The 25713-nt window shown below is 55.6% G+C and overlaps 1 protein-coding gene across 1 annotated transcript; it reads left to right on the top strand.

Annotated features, from left to right (window-relative positions):
- Positions 1-1860: 1860 nt before the first annotated feature.
- HELZ2 (helicase with zinc finger 2) lies at positions 1861-24732 on the top strand. The gene is given in 21 exon segments (XM_050313885.1): positions 1861-1948; positions 6785-7928; positions 8046-8229; positions 8586-8693; positions 9292-9806; positions 10149-10781; positions 11936-12719; positions 13122-13197; positions 14522-18029; positions 18870-18955; positions 19314-19448; positions 19682-19846; positions 20071-20212; positions 20689-20805; positions 21211-21403; positions 22273-22407; positions 22645-22863; positions 23143-23299; positions 23809-23976; positions 24462-24520; positions 24522-24732. Coding segments are annotated over 20 exon segments (8448 nt in total). The 5' UTR covers positions 1861-1948; positions 6785-6927; the 3' UTR covers positions 24585-24732.
- The last annotated feature ends 981 nt before the right edge of the window (positions 24733-25713 follow it).

Here is a 25713-nt window from a genome sequence, read left to right as displayed (position 1 = left end):
GTGTGCCACCCAGGAATGCCCAGTTCCCAGGGCAGCCCACTACTCCAGTGGGATCCGTTCAGAGCCCACAGGCCTGGGCTGTCCCACTTCCCTCTGTGGTGGGAAAACCCCTTTCCCTCGGGGCTCCCCGGGGTGCTGCTGGATGGGAGCAGGGCAGGGGTTCCCTCTGAGGCCCCCAGTGGCTGAGACCGCACAAAGCTTGAAGGTCAAAAACATTGTTTCTCTTCCTCCTTCTGTGTTGACAAACACGCCAGAAAACCAGTCCCTGCCTCTCCTTCCTCCTTGCTCTGCTGCCGCCAGTGTGACCCACGGGCTGTGTTTCCTCCTCCCACTTGTTTTGAGGAAAAACTTCTCTTTCTGTGGCTGAGGCTGTCTTTGTGTTGAGGTGGCACTACCAAGCGTGACGTGCCCATCGCTCGACGGAGGGATCGAACAGCGTTGCTGTCAGCAGGGAGACTTTGCCTCTGGTGCCTGCTATCTTTACAGCCACTTGTAGCTGGAGGTGTGTTAGTTTTCCCTGGTTGTTTCCAGGGCTCGCAGCTGGCTTCTGGCATGAAGGTAATTCCATTAGGTGGGATTGCTGGAGGCCGACTGTAGCGCTGGGCCCAGCGCAACACCCGCTTCACAGGCTGGGGCTTTCTGAAGCCTCATGCCCAGGCTGGTGAGATGATGCTGCTGTGGTGGGTTCCTGGGGCTGGAGGTGGATTCCAGGGACTTCCTGGGGTTTTTGCTTGGGGATGTGTGTGTGTGTTTTGAGAGGATCTCGGGCTGCAGGGTGTGTCAGCTGTGTGTGAGTAGCACCCGCAAACTCGCAGCAGTGCCAAAACACACAAGGGAAGGACACTGCCCCATGCCGGGATGAGGTGCTGAGCTGCTGTGGGGTGGGTTTGGTGAGGTGGCAGGGGGCAATAGTGGGGGGCTGAGGATCCCCCACTCTTCAGGTGCTGAGGAGCCCCACACCGGGGTGCTGAGCATCAGGTGATGGTGCTTGTGCAGTGAGATGTGCCCACAGGCGGGGGTGAGGGCTCTTGCCCCCCGGCTGCGTGTTCTGACCTACGAAGCCCAATGCAAACGAGGCTCTGCTGCTGCTGGGGGTGGATTCGGGGTTTGGTTTTGTTTTTGGCTCGAGGCTGATCTCTGCAGCGTGTTCACCGTGCCAGGCGGGGAAGCGAACGGAAAACGAAAGTGATGAACAGAAAGGAGGGCAGCGCTCTGCCCCCACCGCCCTCCCCCCGAGCACCATTAAAAGGCTGCCGGGGGGCCGGACTGAGCACCGGAGCTGCCGCTCGATATTCGCTCATAACTCGCCGGTGCCGCCGCAGCCTGCGCTGGACCGAGGCTGAGCGCGGGGATCCCCGACCCTCGGCGGGTGAGCAGTGGCTCCGGGAGGCCCCTTCACGCTGGGGGGAGAGAGGGGAGGTCATGACCCAGGTGAGACTCGGACCCCGATGCGCGGGGACGGGCGACTGGAGCGGGACGGGGCTGGGAGGCTGGTACCCCCAGGAGCGCCCGTCCTGTTCGCTGCGGGATGCGGGCGGTGCTGTCCCGCCGGTGCCGGTACCGGCTCCTGCTTCCCTCGGTGCCGGTGCCCGCTCCCCCTGATGCCCCTTCCCCCTGGTGCCCGGTGCCGACTCCTCCCGCCCCGCTGCCGTCCCTCTTGTCCGGTGCGGGCTCCCCCGGCCCGCTGGCAGTCCCAGTGGCGGCTCCCTGCAGCCCCGGTGGCGGCTCCGGCTCCCCCCGGTGCCGGTGCCGGTTCCCCCCGCCCGGTGCCGGCGCCTGCCGCTGCTCCCCGCGGTGCCGGCGGGCGGGGCGGGGCGGGGCTGCCGTGATGCAATTTCCGCGAAGTCCGGCCCCGGTTTGAATGCGGGGAGGCCCCAGAAACGAAACTGCCGGCGGCGGCGAGTTCCCGAGTGCCCCCGAGCCCCCCACCCCGGCGGCGGCGGCGGCGGTGAGAGCGGAGGGGGAGGCTTCGAGCGCGGGGGAGCTCCGGGGATGGGGGGTCTGCGGAGCGCCCTGGGGGGCAGCAGGACCGAGGGTGCCCCCGACAGCCCCGCAGCGAGCCGTGGGGTGCTGCAGGGCGTGCGGGATGCTGCAGGGCGTGCGGGGTGCGCATCCCGCTCAGCCCCCGCCCCGGCTCGTCCCTGCCCGGGCTGGCGCGCCTTCGGGAGAGGAGGGTCATGGCCAGGGTGCGGGACTTGGGGTGCAAAAGCTCTGAATCGAGGATGGGGAGAACCCCAGGGGTGCAGAGTGCCGCCTCCGGTGGGCGAACGCCGAAAGCTGCCGCCCGTCCGCTGCCGCCTCTGAGCTCCGAGGATCTGGGAGCTCCGCGTGAACTTCTTGCAGTTGGGTAAAGCAAATGCAGCATCTCGGGGTGCCGGTGCCTGGGGGCTCTGCACGAACTGAAGGGTCCGTGCCTGCACACCCACTCGAGCAGCGGTGTCGCGGCTGTCACCACAGCAGGCGGGACGGTGCTGGCTCTTGGGTGGGATGCGGAGTGAACCGTCTGGTTGAAAGAGGCTGGGAAAGGGGGTGCCCCGAGAACTTTGGAGGCTGTTTTTGCGCTGGAGGGAGATACCGGCGGGGTGCAGTTTCGGTGCAGCCAGGAGGAGGACTGTGGGCAATGGGGTGGCACCGGGCAGCATCCGCCAGGCAGCTTCTTTTCCACCGTTGCCAAACCCTCCCGGCCAGCCCGGCTGCTCCGGTCACTCGTGGGCTGCTGGGGATGCTGGGACGGTCTCGCACTGCTGCTCCGAATGCTTGGAGTTGAGGAAAAACTCCCCAGTGCTCAGCCGGCTCTGATAACTGGGATGCGGGGCTGCAACCCCTCAAGGCAGGCGGTCCTCTGTCCTCATCCCCACAGAGAGCTGTCCCAGCACTCTGATCCACGTCCCTCGCCCTGATCGAGGGGCGCTTGGCTTACTCCAGCCTAACGCGTTGCCTAATATCCTGTCAATAATTAACCAAGTGCTGATTCCGGGGAAGAACCGCCTTCCTCCTGGTGGGATGGGATGGGTGCGGAGCGTCAGAACGCAGGGGCACGATGAGCGTTTCTCTGCCACGGCCGTGCTTCCACTCGCCATTGCCGGGGAAATGTGATTATCTCTGGTCCCAGCGCTGCCCCGCGAGGCGCCTGCCGGGGACGATGCTCGGACACGGCGTGGCCCGGCCCTGACCCAAAGCGTCTTCCTGAGTGCGGAGGAAATGCTGACCGCGACGCTGTCTGTGGTTTGGTTTGCTTTGTGGCGAGGCTGGACCTGTGCTGGCAGTCGGTGCCTGGGGAGGATCGGTGCGTTTGGGAGAGAGGCAGATACTCACCCTGATGGGGCCATGAATCTCCATGACCTGGGGGTACAATAAAACCAGCCTCTCCATCTGCCAGGGTGAGTTGTTCTGTCAGCGGGATGTGAGTGGCTTTAAACACCGGTCTGGGCTTTTCAGGACCTGTGTAAAGAAGGTTGCTTTCCTTAAAATATGCAAAAGTCAGCTTGTCAACCGTGGTCTGTGGCTGGCTGGTAAATACTGCTCCCCATCAGCTCCCACTTTTGTTGGGGCATTTGGATTTTGCCCCAAGACACCAGCTGACATCAGTCTTATTCCCGGTGGGACAGCTGTCTTACAGCACACCTCCCTGAGCTTCCTCATGCCCTGAGTTTTCTCTCCACCCCAACCTGGATTGCAAAAATTCTCCTAGCTTTTTTCTTTATTCCTTTTTTTTTTTTTTTTTCTTTCTTCCTGGTATAAGACTGTAGAGGGGAAAAAGACTTTAATTTGTGGGCAGTGCTGGTGCTGTGCAGAGACTTTGAGCGGGGTTTGCACTTCCCCTTCCGCTTCCCTCCCACCTCCAGACCCAGAGCGTGCTCTGGCAGTTTGCTCAAAATCAAAGGCTTTCTTAAAAAAATAAACAGCGAGGGAATTGACCCCTTTAAAGGTGGAATATTCCCTCTTATTTTTTTTTTACAGCTGGGCTGCCCTGCCCGGGCATGAATTCCAGGAGCAGCCTGGCTGTCCTGCAAGATTTTTATGGGCAGTTCTTAAGCGTTTTAGCCGGGTTTGTCGGTGCTGCGGGACCGTGTCTCCCGTGGGCTCTGCGGCTGTGGGCGTGCTGGGACCAGGAAGCTCGGCTCCCTCTCCGTGGAGCCCTGTGGCAGCGATCAGGTTCTGTCCTCTCCTGTGTGTGTGACTGAGGTATTTTGGAGTTTTCAGCAGTTACGGTGTTGCGCAGATGTTGCACAAACCCCGAGCGTGAGTGCCTTTCCCAGAGGACCCGTCCGAAGGAAGAGTCTTCCAGAGGAAGGAAGGTGAAACTGCTGTCGGAGGGATGCCAAAGTGTTCCCGAAGCTGCAGATGTCAGCTCTGATTCCACTGGGAATGCGCTGCCCCCGCCAGCTTCAAAGGAGCTGAAAGGCTCTTGGAGGCTGAGCATGACCTGGGTCCTGCTCCAGGCATTCCCAGTGTGGAGGTTTGGGAACAGCCTGGCCCCACCAGCCCCTTGCTGCCACCATGTCCCCCCACGTCCCTCCCCTACCCAAGCCTAATTCCCAGGACAAGCTGAGCCTTCAGCTGCAGGGGTCCCTGCCTCTGCCTTGGGGTCCCAGTTATCTTCAGCTGACCTCTTAATTCCCTGGGAAAGCCGAGTGGGAATGCTCTCCCTTAGCAAACAGTCTCCCCAGGCTGGCACAGGAGGGAGCAGGTGCAGGGATTTTCCCTCCTGCAGCCCAGCACGGGGTCCTGAGGAGCCATGCTCGGAGCAAATCGTGTCTCCCCACACCACTGCCTGGATTCCCAGGCTCCAGGGGTTTTTCAGGGGCTCGTGGCCCTGGAGCAACTTCCAAGCAGATCCAGGGGGTCTGCAGCCCCTGCCAGCACTTTGCTGCTTTTGCTGTCTTACTGGGGATCAGCAGAGCATCCCTTGACGCCCTTGGGCAGGAGGCACAGTGTCCCATGCCCTGTCCCACCTTTATAGGTGCTATCCTGTATTTTTATTTTTTCCCAAATTATTTCATTTCAGTGGAAAGCATTTTCCTCTACATCAGTCAGCAATCAGGCAGCACCAGAACCTCTGCTGTGGCTCCAGCCTTTCTTTGTTTTTGTGGTAGGACCAGAGCAAAGAAAGAGCTCCTGACCCCTGGGCTGCAGAAACAGTTTTAATCCAATGGCTGTGACCTTGTTGCAGACAGAGGATGGGATATCCTGGCTCTCTGCTGGTCCCAGCCCGTTCTGGGTCAGGGCTGCTCTTCTTTCACTGCCAGCCTGCACGGGGTGCTGCAATAAAGGTTTGGCAGTGAAGGCACAGAGATGAGTCGGGGTGATTTAGCTCTGGGTGCAGAGCTGATGCCGTGGCACAGTGACCCAAATCAAGCCAGCGCTGCCGTGGGAGTCCACCACGGAATCCCACAGCTTTCCAAATCGGAAACCTGCAGCTCTGCCCAGTGCCAGGCTCGCTGCCAGGCCTTGAGAGATAAACTGGGCTGGTGTTTATCCACTGAGCACGTGTCCGACCTGATACACACAGAGCAGTAGGATTAGGTGATTCCTTCCCGGCTCGGCAGAGGGTGGGTGCTGTGACACTGGGATGGGAAGTGAGGACCCCTTTGAGGGTGAGCTGGGAGGGTGGGTGATGCTCCAGCCACTTCCAGCTCGGTGTTTGCTGCCTGGAGCTCCAGCTGGAGTGGCAGCTTTAGCACTCCTTGCCTGCCTCCCCCAGTGCCCCTTTAATCCCAGAGGAAGGAAAAGGATTCTTAACTAAAAGTGAAAAGTATTTCTGCAGAAGCAATGCAAGGTTTGCCCTCCTCCTCCATTGTCCACTGGATCTCAGCCGTAAATCTGGCTCTTTTCCCAGTATCACTGGAGAGCCAGTCCACGGTGGCTGCTGCTCAGGAGCCCTCTGCATGAGGCTGGTGGCTTTACTTGGCAGCACACCCTGCCCATGGATGTGCCCGGGCATGTTTCCTTCACCCTGACCACGTGGCCCAGCCACCAAACCCCGCAGCATCATTCCCAGGGATGTTCCTGGCCTCTGGTTACCCAGGAAACTGATGGCAAATGCCGGCGCTGGTGGCCGGAGAGGGCAGTGAGCCGTGAGTTGCTTCCCTCACCGCCAGGGCCGAGCTCTCCCAGCCGGATGTTTACCGAGCTGTCAGCTGGGGAGATGCTGGCAGGTCCCTGTTCCTGCATGCCCATCTCCTGGCCTTGGGTGCTGCATCCCGGGAGCAAAGAGGGTGGCTCCTTCCTTAATTCATTCCAATTAGTCTTTTGTGCCACGGGGGCAGATGGGCTGAGGGGCTGGAGCTGGATTCCTCTCACTTGTTGTGGGGCTGCCCAGCCAGCCCAGGGCAGAGAGCAGGAAAAAGAAAGAGAAAGTTGGCAGGAGGGAACAGAGGTGGGGAAGGTGCTGGCAGCGGGAAGAGGAAGTCGGATCATGTGGCTGTGGTCTGGGGGGAGCTCTGTGGCCACCGTGGAGGCCGTGCTGGGTCCTCTGGGGCAGCCTCCACTGCTTTGCCGTGTTGGGTGGTAAATGCTGGTGGTCTACGGGCTGTGGCACACAGGATCAGGCTGAGCCCTGCTAGGAGCCAGCACCACTCAGCAGTGCGATCCCTGTGGGACCCGGGGACCTGGTGCGGGAACAGAGCTGGGTGAGTGGGTGGGGGCAGACCTCAGGTGCTGTGGTGCGGAGTGTGAGGGTGCCTGGGTGGGGTTCCTGGCTGTGCCGGTGCCTCCCTGTGCACCCAGCCAGGAACTGTCTGATATTTCCTGCTAAGTCGCTTGTTCCTTGTTCCTTTGTCAGGATTCATGAGCTCACACCGATGGCTGGCAGGTATGTAGAGAGCTAGGACACATCCACTCGCTCCATGGCACCTCCTCCCCCCGGCATCACCTGGTAGGACCTTCCCGGACGTTCATTTTGCTCCGCTCAAGCCACCGCCAAAGATGCCGACAGCCAACGGCCCACGGGTGCCACTGGGCAGCCTCCAGAAGCAGCTGGAGCTGCTCCTGGTCTGCTCCAAGTGCAGTGTGAAGGAGAATGAGATCACCTACCACCCGCGGGAGGTGGAGCACAAGTGCATGTACGAGATCCTGCTGGCCCGCTGCCGCAGCCACCGGAGCAAGGCCTGGAGGAAGGTGTCCCGGCGGCCCGGCTTCCCCAACCCGGCACGCTACGCCGTCTGCAGGTACTACGTGATGGGGCTGGGCTGCAGCAGGCACAAGAACCAGTGCACCTTTGCCTGGAGCGTGGAGGAGGCCATGGTCTGGAACTTTGAGAGGGAACACCAGCTGGAGCACCGCTGGCTGAAGGCGGCAGTGCTGCAGGCGCAGCTGGGGGGTCACCCCCCCGCTGCCTCCCACCCCCCTGCCAGCGCTGCCAGTGAGATCACCAGCGAGTTTGGGGGGCACTTCCAGGAGATCTGCAAGCGTTGTTTCTTCGGCTGCCCCCAGCGCATCTCGGTGGGCGGCCACAGGCGGCTCTGCGAGTCCCACCGCGCCTGGGACCCGCTCCTGGTGCACGTGGTGCTGGACAGCAAGAAGAAGCAGCAGTACACAGCCATCCGGCCCTGCCCCGAGTTCATCTCCACCCTCAGCTACTGCCGCTTCGTCTCCCGGGGCCAGCCCTGCCGGCTCGGCCCGCGCCGCTGCCAGTTCGCCCACAGTGACGTGGAGATGGCCGTGTGGCAGGCCGAGAGGGAGGACGGCTTGCTGCGCTCCGACCTGCTGCCGCCCGTGGGCACCTGCAGCACCAACGGCGAGCCAGAGGCACCCGCCCCGGTGCACTTCTACTGCCGGATCTGCCTGGTGACCTTCAGCTCGCAGGAGAGCTTCGAGAACCACTGCTCCTCCGTCGAGCATGTGCAGATGCTCTCGGCTGACAGCTCCGTGCAGTGGGTGCACCGCGCGCCGCCGCTCGGGCTGACCAAGTTCTCGCTGTGCAGCAGGTAAGGCATCCATCAGAGCAGAGGGCAGGGGCGGCAGCAGGCAGCTGCCCGAGGCTCCCCGAGGACCCCCATGCCAACCGGGCACGGGTGGCACCTGGGACACCTCTCTCCCGACAGAGCCGAGGTGTGTGAAATGGGGAATAGCTGCACCAAGGCCCATTCCAAAGAGGAGCTGCAGGAGTGGATCCAGAGGGTGAAGGTTGCCACGAAGAAAAAGAAGCAAGCCCTGAAGGACGGGCTCTTGTCCTACCAGGACCGGCTCATTGCCGAGTATCGGACGTGCTCCAACGAGGTGTTAATTGTGAGTGGAGGGCACAGGGTGGGAGCGCGTTGGTCCAGTGCGGGAATCTTCTGGTGTGAGAGCTTGGGAATGGAACCCACCACTCACCTTCCGAACGGGGATGCAGAAAGGGATGTGGCATCCCCCTTCCTTCACCCCTTTTGAGACGGTAACCTGAGAGCCTGCTCGGGGTACCCGAGCTGTGCCGTAGGGCCTCTCGCTTCCCAAGGGATGTGGAGCAGCGGTGGGTGAGGATGTACTGTTGGTCCCTCTTGGGAGGATGCAGTGTAAAGGCAAAGACAAAGCTGGCCCCACGGAGGGCTCTGCAGTGTGTGTCTCTGGGATACTGCCTTCAGTCCCTCTCATGCCTCCCACAGATGTCTGAGCATGTCGAGGGTGTCAGAGTTGTGTGTGAGCAGCCTCTGCAAGTGCAGCTGGAGGACAGGAGGATGAAATACCAGTGGAGGTTCAAGGTCCACGCTCAGGTAAGCCCATCTCTGTGCAGAGGGAGGCTGTTTGCTGCTGGCAGTGCCTGCTGCTGGGTGCAGTCTTTGTGCTTTGGAGGGTTTTGTTCAGAGTTGGTTTGTTTTTTTTTTTTTATTACTATTTTCTGCAAGGGGTAGAAGGACAGGGCTTTGGGGATGTCCAAGTGAGGACATGTGTTGGGTATTCAGGAGCAGCTCAGGTTGTGCCTGCACTGGGGCTGTGTGTGAGGGGTGCAGCCACTGTGTCTCCTATCTTCTGCAGTGGGGCTGGGGCAGACTTAGCTCCTCTTAACGCCTCACATTTATCATCACATTCAGCTGCTTTTCTGCCCAGGATTTTGTGGGTGTTGGGGGCAAGAGCCTGTCCTCTCCAATGCAGGAGATTTCCCTTTTACAGTGCACTGGCTCCATTGATACTAAACTGAAACCTGAGGTTCTCTGAGACCTTAAAATAATTGCTGTGGGGTCACATGAGGAATAAGCTATGGTGGGTCTGACACGTCATTTCTCTAGGAAGTGCTGCTGCAGCACCTCACCAGATGCTGGGCTCTTCCCATGGGCTGCTCTCACTGTGTCCCTGTGTTTTCCTCAATGGCAGATGTCTCTGCAGCACGTGGCCCTGCTGAAGCGGGACCCTGGAGTCAAATTCTACTTCTCGGGGAACGGCCTTTCCCAGGACCTGCAGTACCTCCGTGGGGAGCACGTGTGCTCCTCGCCCCGCACGGCGCAGGTGGAGGTCAGCATGGAGTGCTGCACGCTGGGGGTCTTCGAGCAGTGGGTGGTCTTCGACTTTGGCAAACGCCCCGTGCTCATGCAGAAGATCAAGGTGAAGGTGGGCCGGCGGGAGACCCCCCAGCACGTCCCCAGCAGCAGGGAGAGCAGCCGGACTGTCAACTTCGAGCGGTGGGATAGAGGTAACCGGATCATCGTTCCCAGCGTGCCGAGGACGGCGGAAGATGTGGCTCTGCTGGCAAAGTACAAACCTCCTGCTCTGGCGCTGGATTACCAAAGTGAGGGCGGTGCAGTGGTTCCCATCACCCGGCTCAACTATCGGGACAGGATGCACAGCTTCCTCTTCCGTGAGGAGGAAGCCGAGCAGGCTCTGATTGCCAAGTAAGTGCCAGGTGTGGATCCAGGTGGTTCCTCCCTGCTGAGGACCATGAGCCCATGGTTAACCGATGGGACCATGCTGCTCCTGAGGTCTCTGTCCCTTCTGGGTTGGGTCCTGGGGTGCTTTCCCAGAAAAATGGGAACCTGCCAAGAAGGATGACTTGCTGGGTGGGGATAGGAGGGGGAGAGCTGGGTCTCATCCTGTGGCTGTGGATTAGTGAGAAGCACAATTTCTGTCCCTCTGTGCTCAGGGGGCTGGCAGACCCTCTCTAGGTGTAGGTAGCAATCCTCCCTTCACCGGGGGGTCTGTTCCCTGCTCTTCATTCGGGTGTTCCCTCCTTTCAGACTCAACCTGCGGGTCCTCATCTCCCTGACGCCCATGCTGCAGAGCCTCTCCATGGGGATGAAGTTTGCCCTCTCTGGGGAGCTGTTTGCTGAAGTGCCTACCCCGTACAACCTCTCTCCGGACACGGATGAGGGGTACCTGCTGAGCAGGTCTGTGCCCACCGCGTTCCTGGCACCTGACCCACCTGTAGACAACCGGGTTTATGAAGTTATCGTGGAGCACAAAGCCACCACGGAGAAGACCATCTGGCTGCAGATACCAAACAGATGCTGCTTGGAGCTGAACTTCAAGGCAAACACCTCCCACAGGGTGGAGATCCAGTTCCAAATTGACCAGCTGCTGTTCCGGCAGTGGCACCAGGCTGTGGATCGCCTGTTGGATGAGAAGCTGGTCCTGCCAGATGTTGCCAGTTGCACCATCCCCTACTCTCTTGCGTCACCACAGAGAGGGAATAGCAAGCAGAAACAAGCCATCTCCTTCATCACAGGCCAGAAGAACTCCAGCCGGCAGGTCCCACCTCTGCTCATCTATGGGCCTTTCGGTACAGGGAAGACGTTCACCTTGGCCATGGCCACCTTGGAGATCCTCAGGCAGCCCAACACACGGGTGCTGATCTGCACTCACACGAACAGGTTAGCAGGGAAGAGGCAACCAGAGCTGCGGGCAGTCAGGTCCATTGCTCTCCTTGGGGGATTGAGGGGGAGCCAGGGTTTATGAGCCAGAGCTGAGCTGCCCTTTTCTCAGTGTGCACTTCACTTGTTTGCTTAAATAAATTAGTTTTTACTGAATACGTCTTAAACTGCTCTAGCAGTTCCTGCTAGGAAGAAGCCAGGCATGGGTGGAAGTCTTTGTGGAAGCGGCAACACAGAGTCATAGAATCCTAGAATGGTTTTGTTTGGAAGTGACCTTACAGCTCATCTTGTTCCAAACCCCCTGCCATGGGCAGGGACACCTTCCACTAGACCACGGTGCTCCAAGCCCCATCCAACCTGGTCTTGAACACTTAACATATTCCTGCTTCATTATAAAATGGGAATGGGGCTGGAGAGACAATTCTTTCCAGCCTTTACTGTGTACTGCAACAAGTAGAAAGCCATTGCCTGATTGTGCTGGGATAATATTGTGCTCTAGTTGCCCTTGAAGGCTATTTTGCTTTGTGCACGTGGCAGTTTACTGACTTTTCCGAGGAGAGTTTGGGGGAGAGCAAATGCAGGTCTGGTCTGAATGCCACTGAATCTGCCTTCAGAGAAACCAGGCCAAGACTTAAAATTAGAGCAGTCACACTGAAAAGAGTGTCCACATCCAATCCTGCAGGCTGCTACTGCCTCAGTTTTTAATGCATAATAGATGGTGGCTGCTAATCTTAGCCTGTTCCAGGCTGTTTGCTTGCACGGAAGCTTCTCTGGCAGATCTTGTCTCACACGGGGATGGGGATGCTGTCAGAGGAGAACTCTGTGCCACTTGGCCCTGGGCAGCAGCAGGGCCACAGGTTTTGTTGGGCACATCACATTTTTCCATATGGGTGTTGAGAGATGCCCTGGTCTTCAGTATCAACTCCTTTTTTAACCCATACTCTCAAAAGAGGCTGGGAATTGGTGGCTACACCAACACTGGCTCATGTGCGTGGCTCTGAATGTCTGCTGTGACAAGTGTGGTGTCACCAGAGCAGGGGGAGAGTCTGGGTGCGTGGTGGGGGATGACCTGAGAGCACTTTGGGATGGCAGTCACGGAATTTAGGAACAGCACCTACAATTCCTCCATGCTTTTCCTTTCTGTTCCCCTCCAGTGCTGCTGACATCTACATCCGGGAGTATTTCCACAACTACGTGATCAACGGGCACCCATGGGCGGTTCCCCTGAGGATTGTATCCACCGACCGGCCCGTCAACCTGACAGACCCCACCACCCAGATGTACTGCTGCCTCTCGCCAGACCAGCGCTCCTTCCGGCACCCCACGCAGCAAGAGATCGACAAGCACCACATCATCATCACCACCTCCATGTTATCCAAGAACCTGAAGGTTCCCCCGGGCTACTTCACCCACATCATGATCGACGAGGCTGCGCAGATGCTGGAGTGTGAGGCTTTGGTTCCGCTCTCCTTCGCCACCTTTGAGACCCGGATTGTCCTCGCCGGGGACCACATGCAGATAACCCCCAAGCTGTTCTGTGTTGGGGGCGGGCAATCTGCTGATCACACCCTCCTGAACCGGCTCTTTCAGTTCTACCAGAAGGAGAGGCATGAAGTGGCCACGAAGAGCAGGATCATCTTCAATGAGAATTACCGTTCCACTGCAGGCATCATCGAGTTTGTCTCCAAGCACTTCTACATTGGCAATGGCAATGCCATCCAAGCCAGTGGGAACATCCCACCCCATCCCGAAATCTACCCGCTCGTGTTCTGCCACGTGTCTGGTGTGGCTGAAAGGGATATCTCCATGATTTCTTGGCACAACGCCTCTGAGATAATACAAGTGATTGAGAAAGTGAAGGAGATCTATCAGAGGTGGCCAGATGAGTGGGGTGTCCGGGATCTGAAGAAGATCTGTGTGGTCTCCCATGGCATGCAGGTGTGTAGGAGAACCCCATGTTCCCCACCTGCACTGATGAGTAAACATTCTCTAATGAATGCTTTTTAATTTATTTATGATAAACCTGCCTCATGTGCTAGTGAAAATAGGGAATCTGGGGTCTCACACGCCACCAGTGGTTTTTTTGAGGCACTGTCCATTTAGGCAGCGTGTCCTGGGTGGTCAGAGCAGAGGTGGGATGGCTTAGTTGAACACTGCTTTCAGCATCTTCTAGGCAGGTGAACAACAGGGCAGTGTGAGCCCTGGCTGAAGTCAGCCCTGAACGTGTGGCTGCTGTCACGTAACTTGAGGAACCTGCAGCCAGGCAGGGTGAGGGACCTTGGTGTTGGATGGGAGGCCTTTCCGAGCTGAGTTCAGTTGTGCCTCTTTCTTTCTTATCAGGTTTCTGCAACAAGACAAGAGCTGAGGAAAAAGCAGCTACAAGATGTGGTGGTGGAAAACTACGAAAACTTGCCTGGTGTGTGTCTTGTGCTTGGCTGTGTTTTGGGGTCTTTTGTGTGCAAGTCATGGACAACTTCTGCAGTCATGTTGGTGAACAGGAGAGTCCATAGCAACTACAGTCACTGTGTAACGGGCTGGGTGAAGAGGCACTGGGGTGTTAGCAGAGGATTTTCCAAAGTATTTACATTTTCCTCCCTGCTAAAATGCAGAACATTGGCTATTAATCATGGAAAAATATGTCTCTGGGAGGTGCTGCCAGGCAGAGCTCCCCTACCCTCCCCGTGTCTCTGCCACTGCCACAGCCCACGTAACACTGATGAAGAGGGAGTGTCTGGAAATCCTTTGGCTGATTTCCATCCCCTTCTGGTTGGCAATTCTTCGACTTCAGCTTATCCTTAGTGAATAAGATTCCACACTGAACTAAATCTGTGCCCAACTGTCAACTCATTTCAAATATATGGATGTTGCTTTGTAGGAGGGTGAAAATTCTGTAAGTGCCATCCCAGAGACTTGGGCATGTGTGAATCATGTGAAGCCCTGAGTACCAGTGGGGGAGGCAAGTGATAGAAGGGAATTGAAACCAGGATGGGATGGCCTGTGGGTACCAATCACAGCTCACTAGAGCAGCTCACTAGAGGAGGAGTCTGCAGCTCTGGATGATGAGAGAGGGATAGGGCTGGTTTTTTCCTCAAGGACTTAGTTTATGACTCATCCATGTTTCTTATTATTATTATCTTTTTTTTTTAATGTGCAGCTGAGACTCCTTGTGGTGAGAATAACTGACCCTGGGGGGTGTTTCTGATCTCCACACCCTTTTTTTGCAGTCTCTTCCAGGCTCTGACATCACCGTGGGGGCCTCTTTTGGGTTGTTATTTTTTTGTGTGATCAGCAGAGCTCTTCTCGAGGGGAGAGGGATCCTTGCAAATGGTCACTGCTCTTGTTCCTGCAAGACCCTCAGTCCCTCAGGGAATTTGGGATTCACAGCAAACCTCACCCGTGTTTGGAAGGAGCTGCTGGTGGGGGCTGCTGGTGGCACTGGGCACAAAGGGCTACTCCATGGGCACCCACGGCTGCACTGCCCCAGTGTCCTGTCTCCACACTGTCCTTCCTTCCCTGGTTTGTGGGTGGTGGTACCTTGTGGTGTCCATCCTGGCTCATGCCCAGAGGATCTCACCATCCCCAAGAGGTGCTTTACTCCCACCAGGTGACTCCCGTGTTTCAGCCAAGCAGGGTCACATCAGTCCACAGCCACGTGACACAGCATAGATGGGTGACAGCCAGGCAGGATCTTCCCCACTGGGTTCCTGTGAGTGACCTCTCTCTTGTCCCCCTCGTTGCAGGGCGGGAGTTTCGGGTCATCATCATCAGCACGGTCCACACCAGCGAGAGCCTGCGCGTCTCGGCCTCACACCACCTCGAGTTCTTCAACGAGGCCAGAGTGCTCAACACCATCATGACCCGGGCTCAGTCGCTGGTGGTGGCAGTGGGGGACGCCGTGGCCTTGTGCTCCCACGGCCAGTGCAGCAAGGTGTGGAAGCGCTTCATCCAGCAGTGCATCGACAAGGGGAGCATCTTCCCGGAGAACCTGACCATGGCCCAGATCAAACAGGCTGCGTGTGACAAGGAGAGCTGGAGCAGAAGCCCAGAGGGGAATGAGGAGGACAGCGACACAGATTCCTCAAGCTCTGAGGATGAGAGCGTGAATCCCGATGATCCCATCCTCCAGGAGCTCCTAGATGAGAGCAAGAACATGCTGGTGACAGTGTCCGAAGAAGGGCTGCTGAATGTGAAGTCTGAGGCTTCAAACCTGTGGGCAGACAAGCAGGAATACACCAGCTTCTCTTCTCAGACGATGCAGCAGTATCTGCATATGCACCCCAACATGTACAAGAGATGCGAGCTGATCAAAGAGGGGTTCGACAGAGCTTCTGCCTTCACCCTCAATGACTCCCCTGCCATGAACATTCAGATCAAGGGCAGAGTTCACTGTGGGACGGCCTTCACAGGGGATGAGGTGCTGGTGGAAATCCTGCAGAGCAGCACGGCCGACAGCAGCAGCCACCGCCCGCAGGGGAAGGTCGTGGGCATCCTAAAGCGCGCCGAGAGAGAGCGGAGCTTCATCTGCATGATGGACGAGTTTGATCCCCGGGTGATGATACCCATCGATCCCACCGTCACCAAAATATTTGTCCCAGGGCTGAAGGAGAAGCCCAACGTCATCCCCATCCGCAAGCTTGTCAATGGGAAGTACAAGGTGGTCAGCTGTGAGAAGATCAACCAGGAGACGAGGAGGTGCCAGTTCTTCTGCGTCCAGGTTATCTCCTGGCGGGAGGGGTTTTACTACCCTTTGGGAATAGTAACGGAGATCCTGCATGCTGCACTGACTTTGGAAGAAGGCCTAAAGATCCTTGCCTTGGAGTACGGTTTGGATAATAAATATCCACCTGCTGTCAACAGGGAGTTAGCCAAACACACTTCCAACAGCAACATAAACCTCACCAAGGAATGCCTGAAGGACTGTCGGAGTTACCCGACCTTCACTGTTGACCCCCAGGGTGCCAGGGATTTGGACGACGCCATCAGTGTGCGGGATCTTGGGCGTCACTACGAGATCGGGATCCACATTGCAGACGTGGCCGGCATCATTCCCAAAGGCTGTGCCTTGGACCTGGAAGCCAAGAAGCGGGGGGTCACCTACTACGCTCCCCAGCGGGAGCCTCTGTGCATGTTCCCACCCCGCATTAGCCAGGACGTGTGCAGCCTCCTGCCGCAGAAAGATCGGCGGGTGATCTCCTTGTTTGTCACCATAGAAAAGGACACCGATCAGATGTTAAAGGAAGTCTTCACCATCTCCGTGATCCGCTCGGACAGGCAGCTGTCCTACGAAGAGGCAGAGCTCTGCATTAAGAACTGCTACAGGGGAGGAGCAAACGCCCTTCGTTTTGATACCCTGGAGGACTGCATTGCTGTGGCTTATCACTTCTCCAGGATCCACAGGAAGTTTCGGCTGCAGGAGGACTGTTTCTATGACCGGCTGGATGAGGAAAGTTCCCCAGGTAAGAGGGGGTCCCATCAGATGATAGAGGAGTTAATGATCATGTTCAACAGCTTCGTGGCCGAGTTCCTCACCGACAAGGAGGTGACCAGAAATGTCACTCCTCTCCGGTGTCAGTGTGAGCCAAGTCTTACCCAGCTGTCACACATGAAAAACAAGTACAACCACATGGTTCCTTTGTCCATCCATCTCTTGCATCACCTGGGAGAGGTGCCTCCTGGACAAGACACCCCTAAAAACGTGGAGTTCAGTCTTCTGGCCCCCGTCTGGGAGCACCTGCAGTCGGCTGTCAGTGCCCGTGACTTCCACAAGATGCTAGACCTTGTCGTCACTGATGACATCCACCCAAAGCTGGCCCCCCTGGCCCTGGAGTTCAGGAGGCTGCTCAGCCGCTCCTATTTCTGCCGCTCCAACTCCACTGTCCAGTCGAAAGCAGGCCATTACTCCCTGCACGTTGACTCGTACACCTGGGCTTCCTCTCCCATCCGCCGATATGTGGATGTCGTGGTCCAGCGGCACCTTCATTCCGTGCTCCGCAAGAAGCCCCTCATCTATTCTGTGGACGACATTGACTTCCTCTGTCACGACTTCAACAGGAAGAACTCCCAGGCGATGATGTATGAGAAGAGAGCCCACTGCCTGCAGATGGCCACCCAGCTGAAGGGCCAAGTCCTGCAGAAGATTGCCTTCGTGGTGGATATCGAAGAGATGAGCAGGTTTTTTAAAGCCCTGTTTCCCCTGAACAAGGAGAGCCTTCCGGATCCACAGAAAATTAACTACAGGTCCCTTCAGCTGATAGAGCAGCCCGTGTTCATCCAGCAGCGGAGCAGCATCAGGCTGACGTGGAAGAGGAGGATGTACTCTGCAGAGATGAAGGATCACAGCCTGCGGGAAGGACCCCTCCGTGACCAGAGTGTCACCCTCTTCCGCACCCAGACCTGGCAAGACGTGCTCACAGCCATCCGGAAGGAGGATTTTGAGAGGGCTGCCCACCTCCTGCAGCAGAGCAAGGAGCTGTACCAGCGGCACGTGGGGTGGGTGCGGAAGAGCCAGTGCTCGCACTACATGGAGCTGGGCCTGGAGCTGAGCGCCGGCGACGCGCTGCGGTTCCAGCTCACCACCGACGTCTGCCGGGGCTTCCTGGTGCCCTTCGTGCAGCTGTGGTGTGTGGCGCCGGGTTTTGACGTCTGCCTGCAGCACACGGAGAAGCCAATCGACTGCTTCTCTGCCTACGCCACGCTGCAGTCCAAGGACAGGTACAAGAACACGGCCGAGTACAACAGGGTGTGGATGCCGATGAGCGCCATGGAGTCTGCGTCCTGCGCCGTGGCCGAGAACGACTCCATCGTCCTCCACGATGTTAAAATAAAGTGGGCAAGGCAAAGGACGAGCAAAGGGCAGCTGCAGGGGAGCTTTGTGCTGAACAAAAAGTGGTTGGAGGACTGCTCCATTGAAGTGGACTTCCTCCACTGTTACCTGTGCATCCGCTTAGGGGGGCTGAAGCTTGGGAGCCTCCAAAGCGACGAGGAAAGCCTTAGCCATGGCCTCCAGAACCTGGCTTTGCTTGACAAGGAAAGGTCAGAGAACAAACTTGTGGTGGATCCCGATACCTACACCTGGGTGGCTCACGGGGTCACCGAGGAGGCCGACGATGACAAGAAGTCAGACAGGACTGGTCAGCAGACCATGAACTTTTACATCCACTATATGTCTATGGAGAACATCCCTGTGGAGATCTCACAGGCCTCTGCCAGGTTCACGGTGGAGCTCATACCAAAGATGCTGCCAGACGTGTAAGTGGGCTTAGCAGAGTGCTCTGGTTACCCTGTCCATGCAGAGCAGTGGCTTCCATGGGGCCCCTCTGCTGCACCCCCATGGGCTTTGCTCGCTGCTGTGGCTGATCCCCTGAAAAGCCGGCCCTTACACAGCTCTTACTAACCATACTGTTGGGCTGTGGATCTTCAGGGGGTGGCAGCACTCCTCAGGTCTGTTCTCCAGAGGGTTTCATGCTCTTCTGGTTGTTCCTGAGACTCGGGAGATAGGGGAAGATGCTGAAATTTCCCTGGGCATCTTTTCTACTTACTGAGTTACTGAGTTGCTGCAATACATGTCATATGTGAAGCACTGGAGTGGCATTTGTTTAGCAGAAGTGCTCCCTGATTTCCAAATCATTCCCCTTTGTTGTTGCTGCAAAGCCAGGTCTGCTCTTATTAAATCAGAGCTGATGTCTAGTTTGCCCTTCCTCGTACACAGCACAGGCTGCTACGTACCCACGACGTTGTGGCTTTCTCAGGGCAGAATGTGCTTCCTTTTGTGCCCTGAATTTTAGGAAAAACTGGAAGCTAATCCACGAAGAGAAGGTGGGCCATAATAAAATGAAGTCAGGACTGAAGTTGTGCTCCTCACTCTCAACATCTTTGCAGGCTCAGCTCTTCACTCAGTTAAAAAACAGTCCCAGAAGCAGAGGAGCAGAATAAGTCTAAATTATTTGCGGCTTAAGTTCTTTGTGGAAGGAGTCAGTGCAACACCAAAGCAGAGAGAAAGTATAAACAAGGCAGCTGTGCAAAGCTGTATTACAACATTTGCTATTCTGTGCTGCATTCCATTCATTCTTATTTTTCCTTGTCTGCCAGACGGAAAGAAAAGGCACTTTGGAGGCTGAAATACGCCTCCGAGCTTGCCAAAAGCATCGCCCTTGGCCACGAACCTCCTCAGAAAGGTAAGTGCAAATATTAATCTTTTTACCTCGTGACTACTTGCTTCTGGCCAGGCAGGTGCCCCGGCAGCTTCCGTGCGCCCTTGCCGTAGGATTGATGCTCCCACACCAGGAGGTCCCCCTGACAAGGGGATGAGAGGAGCTGCTACGTAATTTGGGATGCCCTGCTGAGGTTGTAATCCCCAGGACTCACAGAGAGGGTTCACAGGCAGAGTATCTTGGCATGGGACAAGGATTATTTTTAGGTGGTCTTGTAATGGACCGTGACTGCTCAGTACCTGCTGCTTCCTCCTGCTCAATCACTTCTGTGCTGCCTTCAGTAACCTTCTTTAAATTTGTTTTCTTGGCCCTGCTGTAACAGTGACAACATCCAGAATCCTGCAGCAAAGATCCTTTGATCTCCCTGGCAGCCAAAGGAAGCTTAACCAGAGTCAGAACCAGGCTATCCTGAATGCTCTGAGAGATTCCTTCACGCTCATCCAAGGCCCACCAGGTAAGGGGGGACAGCAGGAGAGCACATGGTATGAATGGCAGTCAGAGCTGATCTGCTGCCTTCCAGAGGACCCTCGGTGAACCAGGAGAAGGTAGTGTGTGTTGGCATGACCCACAGCTCTGCAAGGCAGTCCCCTCCATTCTTGATTTTATTTCATGACTGATCAGGCAGATGCTGATCCAGAGCATGGCTGCTCTGGCTGGAATGTTCTCAGCATCCTCCTCGTTTTTCTAGGCACGGGAAGACCATTGTTGGAACTCACATTGTCTACTGGTTCCATAAACTGAATGAGGAGAGCATTGAGAAGGACGAAACACCGTGCCTGGAAGAAGAAAAGCACAAAAAGAGGAAGTGCATCTTGTACTGTGGCCCATCCAACAAGTCTGTTGATGTTGTTGCTGGTAACTGTCATTTTTTTAAGCCCCTGAAGTGGCTCGTAGTGGTGGGAGGGAGAACACGTGGTGTGAGCAGGAGGGGCAGAAAGTGGGCATGGTCCTTGCAGAAGACCCCTCGCTGCAGGGCGAGCACTGGTGAGGGTGGGATGAGGATGAGGGGTGGGGAGAGGCAGGCCATGAGCACCACCAGTGCCTGGTGCCGTCTGAGCAGACCTGTCTTCCTTCCCCAGAGATGCTGCTGAAGATAAAGAGCCTGAAACCACTGAGGGTTTATGGGGAGGCCATCGAGACGATGGAATTCCCATACCCGGGGAGCAACCGGCAGCTCTCCCGTAAATCCCTGCGGGATACAAAGCCAAAGCGTGAGCTCAGGTAGGATGGTAGGGCCTTGCAGGCAATGAGGGTGCTGGGGAGAGGTGGCTTCTGCACCAGCAGCCCTGAACAAACCAGAGCAAATGCAGTTTCACTCCACCACTGTGGACCAGCACTGTTAACCTGCTACATAATTAATTTGTAATTAATTTTTTCAAGTGAAGGTGTATAGCCTAATGTAGCACTAGTCAGGAAACCTAGATTGTTTAAAAGTCCCTAGGTGTTTTCACCTCTTTGTGGAACAGCTCTAAAAGTCTCTGACTTAATTTCTTCTTGCACCTTCTAAAGGGAAGTGGTTGTATTTTCTGTCCTCGAGTGTGAACTGTTAGATCTACAACAATAGGACAATCTGGTTGTTGACTTTTTTAGCTAATGGGGTTTCTCCCCATAGACAGGTGGTGTGGTTTGCTTACTGTAGAATAGATCACTTGGGTCTGTGCTGGGGGAAAATATTTACATATTGACTCTTTATTCAGCGAAATAATCCTGCATCACCGCATCCGGCGGTCGCCCAGCCCTTTCTGGCAGGAGATCTGTCGCTTTGACACTCGGATGAGGAACGGAGAGCAGATCACAGAAGCAGAAACAAAGAAGTGAGTAGGAAGAGACCCTGGTGAGAGATGTCTGTGTGCCAGCTCTGAAGCGCAGATTAATAAACTGTGTGTTCAGAATAGTGATAAAAAGAGATGAGCTCGGGATTAGTGGTACAGTGCAGAGCCTCAGCATCGCTTCTGTGCTGGTGCTGTTGTCCATCTGGACCAGAAGTCCTGTTATGGCTTTGTAAGCCTTGAATCCTCCACCTGAAGCCCCCGCCCTGCTGAGTTCAGCACAAAGTACATTTCCTACAGTGTCCATCCAAACCCCGTTCCTGGGAACACCAGCTCATCCAGGGGAGGGAGCCATTGCCATTTGGGAAAGTACAGGCTCTGCCTGGTTCTTGAAGAGGAATCTGGAGATGTTTCCCTTATTAACCTGGTGTCTTCTGCACTGACCACCAGGTACAAAGAGTGGCTGTCACACGGCCGCACGTATCAGCTGCAGTGCCACGATATCATCCTGTGCACATGCTCTGCCTCATCTTCCAACGTCCTGGAGCAGCTCAATGTCAGGCAGATAATCATCGATGAGTGTGCCATGTCCACAGAGCCCGAGACCCTCATCCCCTTGGTCAGCCACCGCTTTGCTGAGAAGGTACGTCCCCCCCAAACACACGGCCCTGGGACAGCGGCTCGGGGCTCTGGAACCTCTTCCATCCTTTACCGTGCTGCTCTTCCAAGTCTTGCCATGGGTTTGTGCTTCTTTATGGGATGGGTAGTGCTGTCACCAAAAAGTTGTTCTGGCCCAGGTACAAAGTATTAACATGACAAGAAGCATAGGGCAGATCTGAGTAGACTTAACTACACAATGGAGCGGGTCCAGAGGAGGCATGAATATACTCTGAGGGCTGGAGCAGCTCTGCTATGGAGACAGGCTGAGAGAGTTGGTGCTGTTTAGCCTGGAGAGAAGGCCCTAGGGAGACCTTAGAGTGCATTCCAGTGCCTAAAAGGGGTTCAAGAGAGTTGGAGAGGGACTTTGGACAAGGATGTGGAGGGACAGGACAAGGGGGAATGGCTTCACACTGACAGAGGGCAGGGTTAGATGGGATATTAGGGAGAAATTCTTCTCTGTAAGGGTAGTGAGGCCCTGGCACAGGCTGCCCAGAGAAGCTGTGGCTGCCCCATCCCTGGAAGTGTTCAAAGTCAGGTTGGATGGAGTTTGGAGCAACCTGGTCTAGTGGAAGGTGTCCCTGCCCATGGCAGGACTGTTGGAATGAGATGATCTTTAAGGTCCCTTCCAACCCAAGCTATTGTAGAATCCTATGATTTTTTGGTTTTCTCCCATCAGAGGGAACACATTATCTGGGGCAGGATCTTTATATCATGGTCTTTGACTGAGGTTGCTGTAAATAAGTAAACATAAATAAGTAGCAACAAAAGTGTGTACAAACAGCCTTTCAAAGAGCTGATTTCCTTCATGAGTGCCACCACCGTCGCAGCTGAGGTGTCTGCTCTCCCTTCCAGGTTGTTTTGCTCGGGGATCACAAGCAGCTGAGGCCGGTGGTTAACAATGATGTTTGCAAGAGCCTCGGCATGGAGACGTCTCTCTTTGAGCGCTACCAGGACCAGGCGTGGATGCTGGATGTACAATATCGCATGGTGAGGCCCTCGAGGGGATTGTCTTTTCTCCATCACACGAAAATGTGGGCTTGCCTCAAGCATCAGATGTTCTCCTTTAGTTCCTTCCCTTCCTAGATATAGGATTACATGTAGGAATATACCAGGGCCTGCTACAGCACAAGGTCACAGTGGGTGAAGCCTGCCCAAAAGGGCGCTGCAAGCTGAGAAGTTCCTTGAGTTTTGCTCACCTCGATTTCTCTCCTTTTTCTCTGCCAGCACAAAGGCATTTGTGAGTTCCCATCCCAGGAGTTCTACGAAATGCGGCTGAAAACGTGGCCCCAGCTTCATCAGAGACCCAGTGTGCTCCACCACAGGGACAACGGCTGCTGCCCCATCATCTTCGGGCACGTGGAAGGGAAGGAGCAGTCCCTCATGATTTCCACCGAGGAAGGAAACGAGAACTCCAAAGCCAACCCTGATGAAGCGGCCCAGGCGGTGAGGAGGGTCCTGGGGGATTGCTAGGGCACCCAGGAGGGGAGGGTGTTGTGCTGGGTGACTCTTGGGATTGTGGAGGGACAACAGAGGTGTAAAGTTAAAGATCAGCTGGGTGCGGTGTCTGCCTGGTGTCTCCCGGGCCTGGAGCACACCAGGACTCCTCTGGACAGAGGCAGGCTTAGGACAGCCTGACCTCAAGGCAAGCGCCATGGAGAGGGTGCTGGGGGGCCATTCCCTCGGGATCCTTTCCCAGGGTGAGCAGGACGCTGGTCTCTCCAGGTGAGGATAGCCAAGCAGCTGGCACTAGATGGCACCATCCGGCCAGAGAGCATCGCCATCCTGAGCCCCTACAACGCCCAGGTGTCCGAGATCAACAAGAGCCTCCTGAGGGAGGGCATCCGCGGGGTGACTGTCTGCACCATCATGAAGAGTCAAGGTGAGGGGGCAGGAGAGGGGAGGGTTGGGTCTGTCTCCTCTCCCCTTCCTTCCTCTGGAGCTGCTCACAAATATAGTCTCCGAGCAAACCCTACCCCAGGGTCATTTCAACCATGGAAGATCAGATTTCTGGGTGATTTGTGAGTATAATAAATCTTTTGGAAGCCTCTGGAGTGCTTGGGGAGGGTGAGGCTGCTGAAGGCGGGAAGGTGGAGGAACTCTAGGGGAAGGTTCCCTGCCCATGGCAGGGGAGTTGGAACTAGATGGTCTTTAATGTCCCTTCCAACCCAAACCATTGAGTGATTCTACAATTCTGTGTCTGATGGGGGTGTTGGAGAACTGCCAAAACACGTTCTCTTTGGAGAGCAACGACCAGAAGTCTGATGGTCTCCGAAGCAGGAGAAACCCAGAGGGTGACTGCAGTAGAGAAATGAGTGTCCTGTGGGGTGGAGGGATGACCAAATACTTCTTTCAAAAAAAAAACAAATCTGGTTCGATTCCACTTTCTAGGAAGTGAGTGGAGATACGTGATCCTGTCGACTGTACGCTCCTGCCCCCGGTCTGAGATTGATAGGAAGCCCACGAAGAGCTGGCAGAAGAAATACCTGGGGTTTGTAACTGACCCAAACCAGGTCAATGTGGGCATCACACGAGCTCAGGAAGGACTCTGCATCATAGGTGGGTCTCCTCGGACGGTGCACAGGCCTGCAGGGAAATAGGATGCTTGGGTATAAAGGGGTGGTGATCCAAACTAGTACCAAAGCAATAGTCTTGCTTTATTCTTCTGCCTTTTTTTTTTAAGTCTGTGGTTTTGAAACTGGGCAATCCAGGCAAAGCAGGGCTCATGCACAGCTTGAGTGCAGCACATACAGTTAGTTTTTCTCACCCTTTGGTTTGGACCACGTTGTTTCTGTCCCTTGCATGCTGGGGCTCTCTCCTAACAGAATCAGGCTGCTTACTTTTCTCCTAATTGCACAGGCATAGACTGGGGTGTGTAGGGAAGCTGCTCACAGATATGACAGCACGGAAAAAGGGAGCTGGAAATGCTCCCTGCCAGGGACCCAGCCCTTTAGCTAGAGATGTCAGGCAAAAGTTTCCTGGTGATGATATCAGCCGAGCCTCCTCTGGTCACTAACCCGCTGGCCCCATCCCTGTGCCCACAGGGAACCGGTACCTCCTGGAATGCAACCCTCTGTGGAAGAGGCTCCTCCAGCATTACCGGCCAGCGCAACTGCTGTGCTGCAGCCCAGGAGATCCGTGTCAGGAGGAGCACAGCGATCCGATGAGGGTGGGCCCCCTCCGCCCGAGCTGCGTTTCGTGTGCCTTGGGAAGGACCAGATCTTTCCGTCATTTAACGACCTACGGAGCCAAATGCAGCGGGGGGAGCTGGGAGCTCCCCCTGTGCCGTGACAGCTCAGAGCTTCGGCACCTCCTTCAGCGTTTTTTGGGGTGTTTTTAATCAGCGCAACCTCGGACAGGAACTTTCAGCTACAGCAAACCAAAAAGCATTGGAGAGGGATGACGGGCGTGTGACTTTATTGACGACACTACTGTTTTTGTAACTGTAAGATGCTCAGCGGAACCCCCCCCCATCCTACCTGCCACTGCAGCTGCAATTTTCGGGGACCAAATATTTAGTCCAGCCATCGGGGTTGCGCTTTGGGGATCAAATACTCAGTCCATTCATCGGGGTGGAACAACCACACACAGCAGAGCTGCGCAGCAAGATCCTGCTTACCCTGGAGGACCAAAGCTTCTGAGTTAAAAAGCCTCTCATTTTAAAACCAAGGCCAGGGGGATTTTTAAGACTTCTCTTTTTTATTTTATTTTTTTTTTTAAGTGAAGGAAGAAAGCAAAGAGAGATGCATGCACCACTCTTTGTCTAGCCAAAATATTGTTCTCTGAGCGTGTAAATATTGCAGTGCCAAGGCCAAGGTGATTTTGTAAATAGATTTACATGTTCTTTGTACAAGGGAGCTTGTTCCTCACCAGCACAAAGGTAAAAAAGGAAAGGTGGGGACTGCTCCTATGAGGAAACACTAGGATTTGTCAGCCTATTTTAAACTGTTCAGAATTTATCTGAAATCTCCTGTTGAGTCCCTCTTTCCTACCCCACCTTTTTTTTTTTTTTTAAAGCTGCTTCTAATTTATTAACTTTTGTGAATTCGTTTCACAGCCTTACGGCCTGAGATTTTAAGAACAGTGAAGGAAATTTGATCAATGTACCACAGCATATGTGTTTATAATGTATTTTTCTATATTCTGTAGCCAAACTGCTGTGAGCTGGAAGCTGTGATTCACCAGAGAGGCTGCCTTTGCCCGCTGTGGCTGGTGGCGATGTGTCACGGTGAAGTGGTGCTCTCTGAGCATCGTGGAGCTGCTCTTTGAAGCGTGACAGTTTGGAGGGAGGGTGTC

The sequence above is a fragment of the Myiozetetes cayanensis genome, unplaced genomic scaffold (genome assembly GCF_022539395.1).
Source record: "Myiozetetes cayanensis isolate MyiCay16 unplaced genomic scaffold, myiCay2020 scf19, whole genome shotgun sequence".
Lineage (NCBI taxonomy): Eukaryota > Metazoa > Chordata > Aves > Passeriformes > Tyrannidae > Myiozetetes > Myiozetetes cayanensis.
Note: the sequence above shows the minus strand (reverse complement) of the source record. Positions and strands in the feature narration are given on the sequence as shown.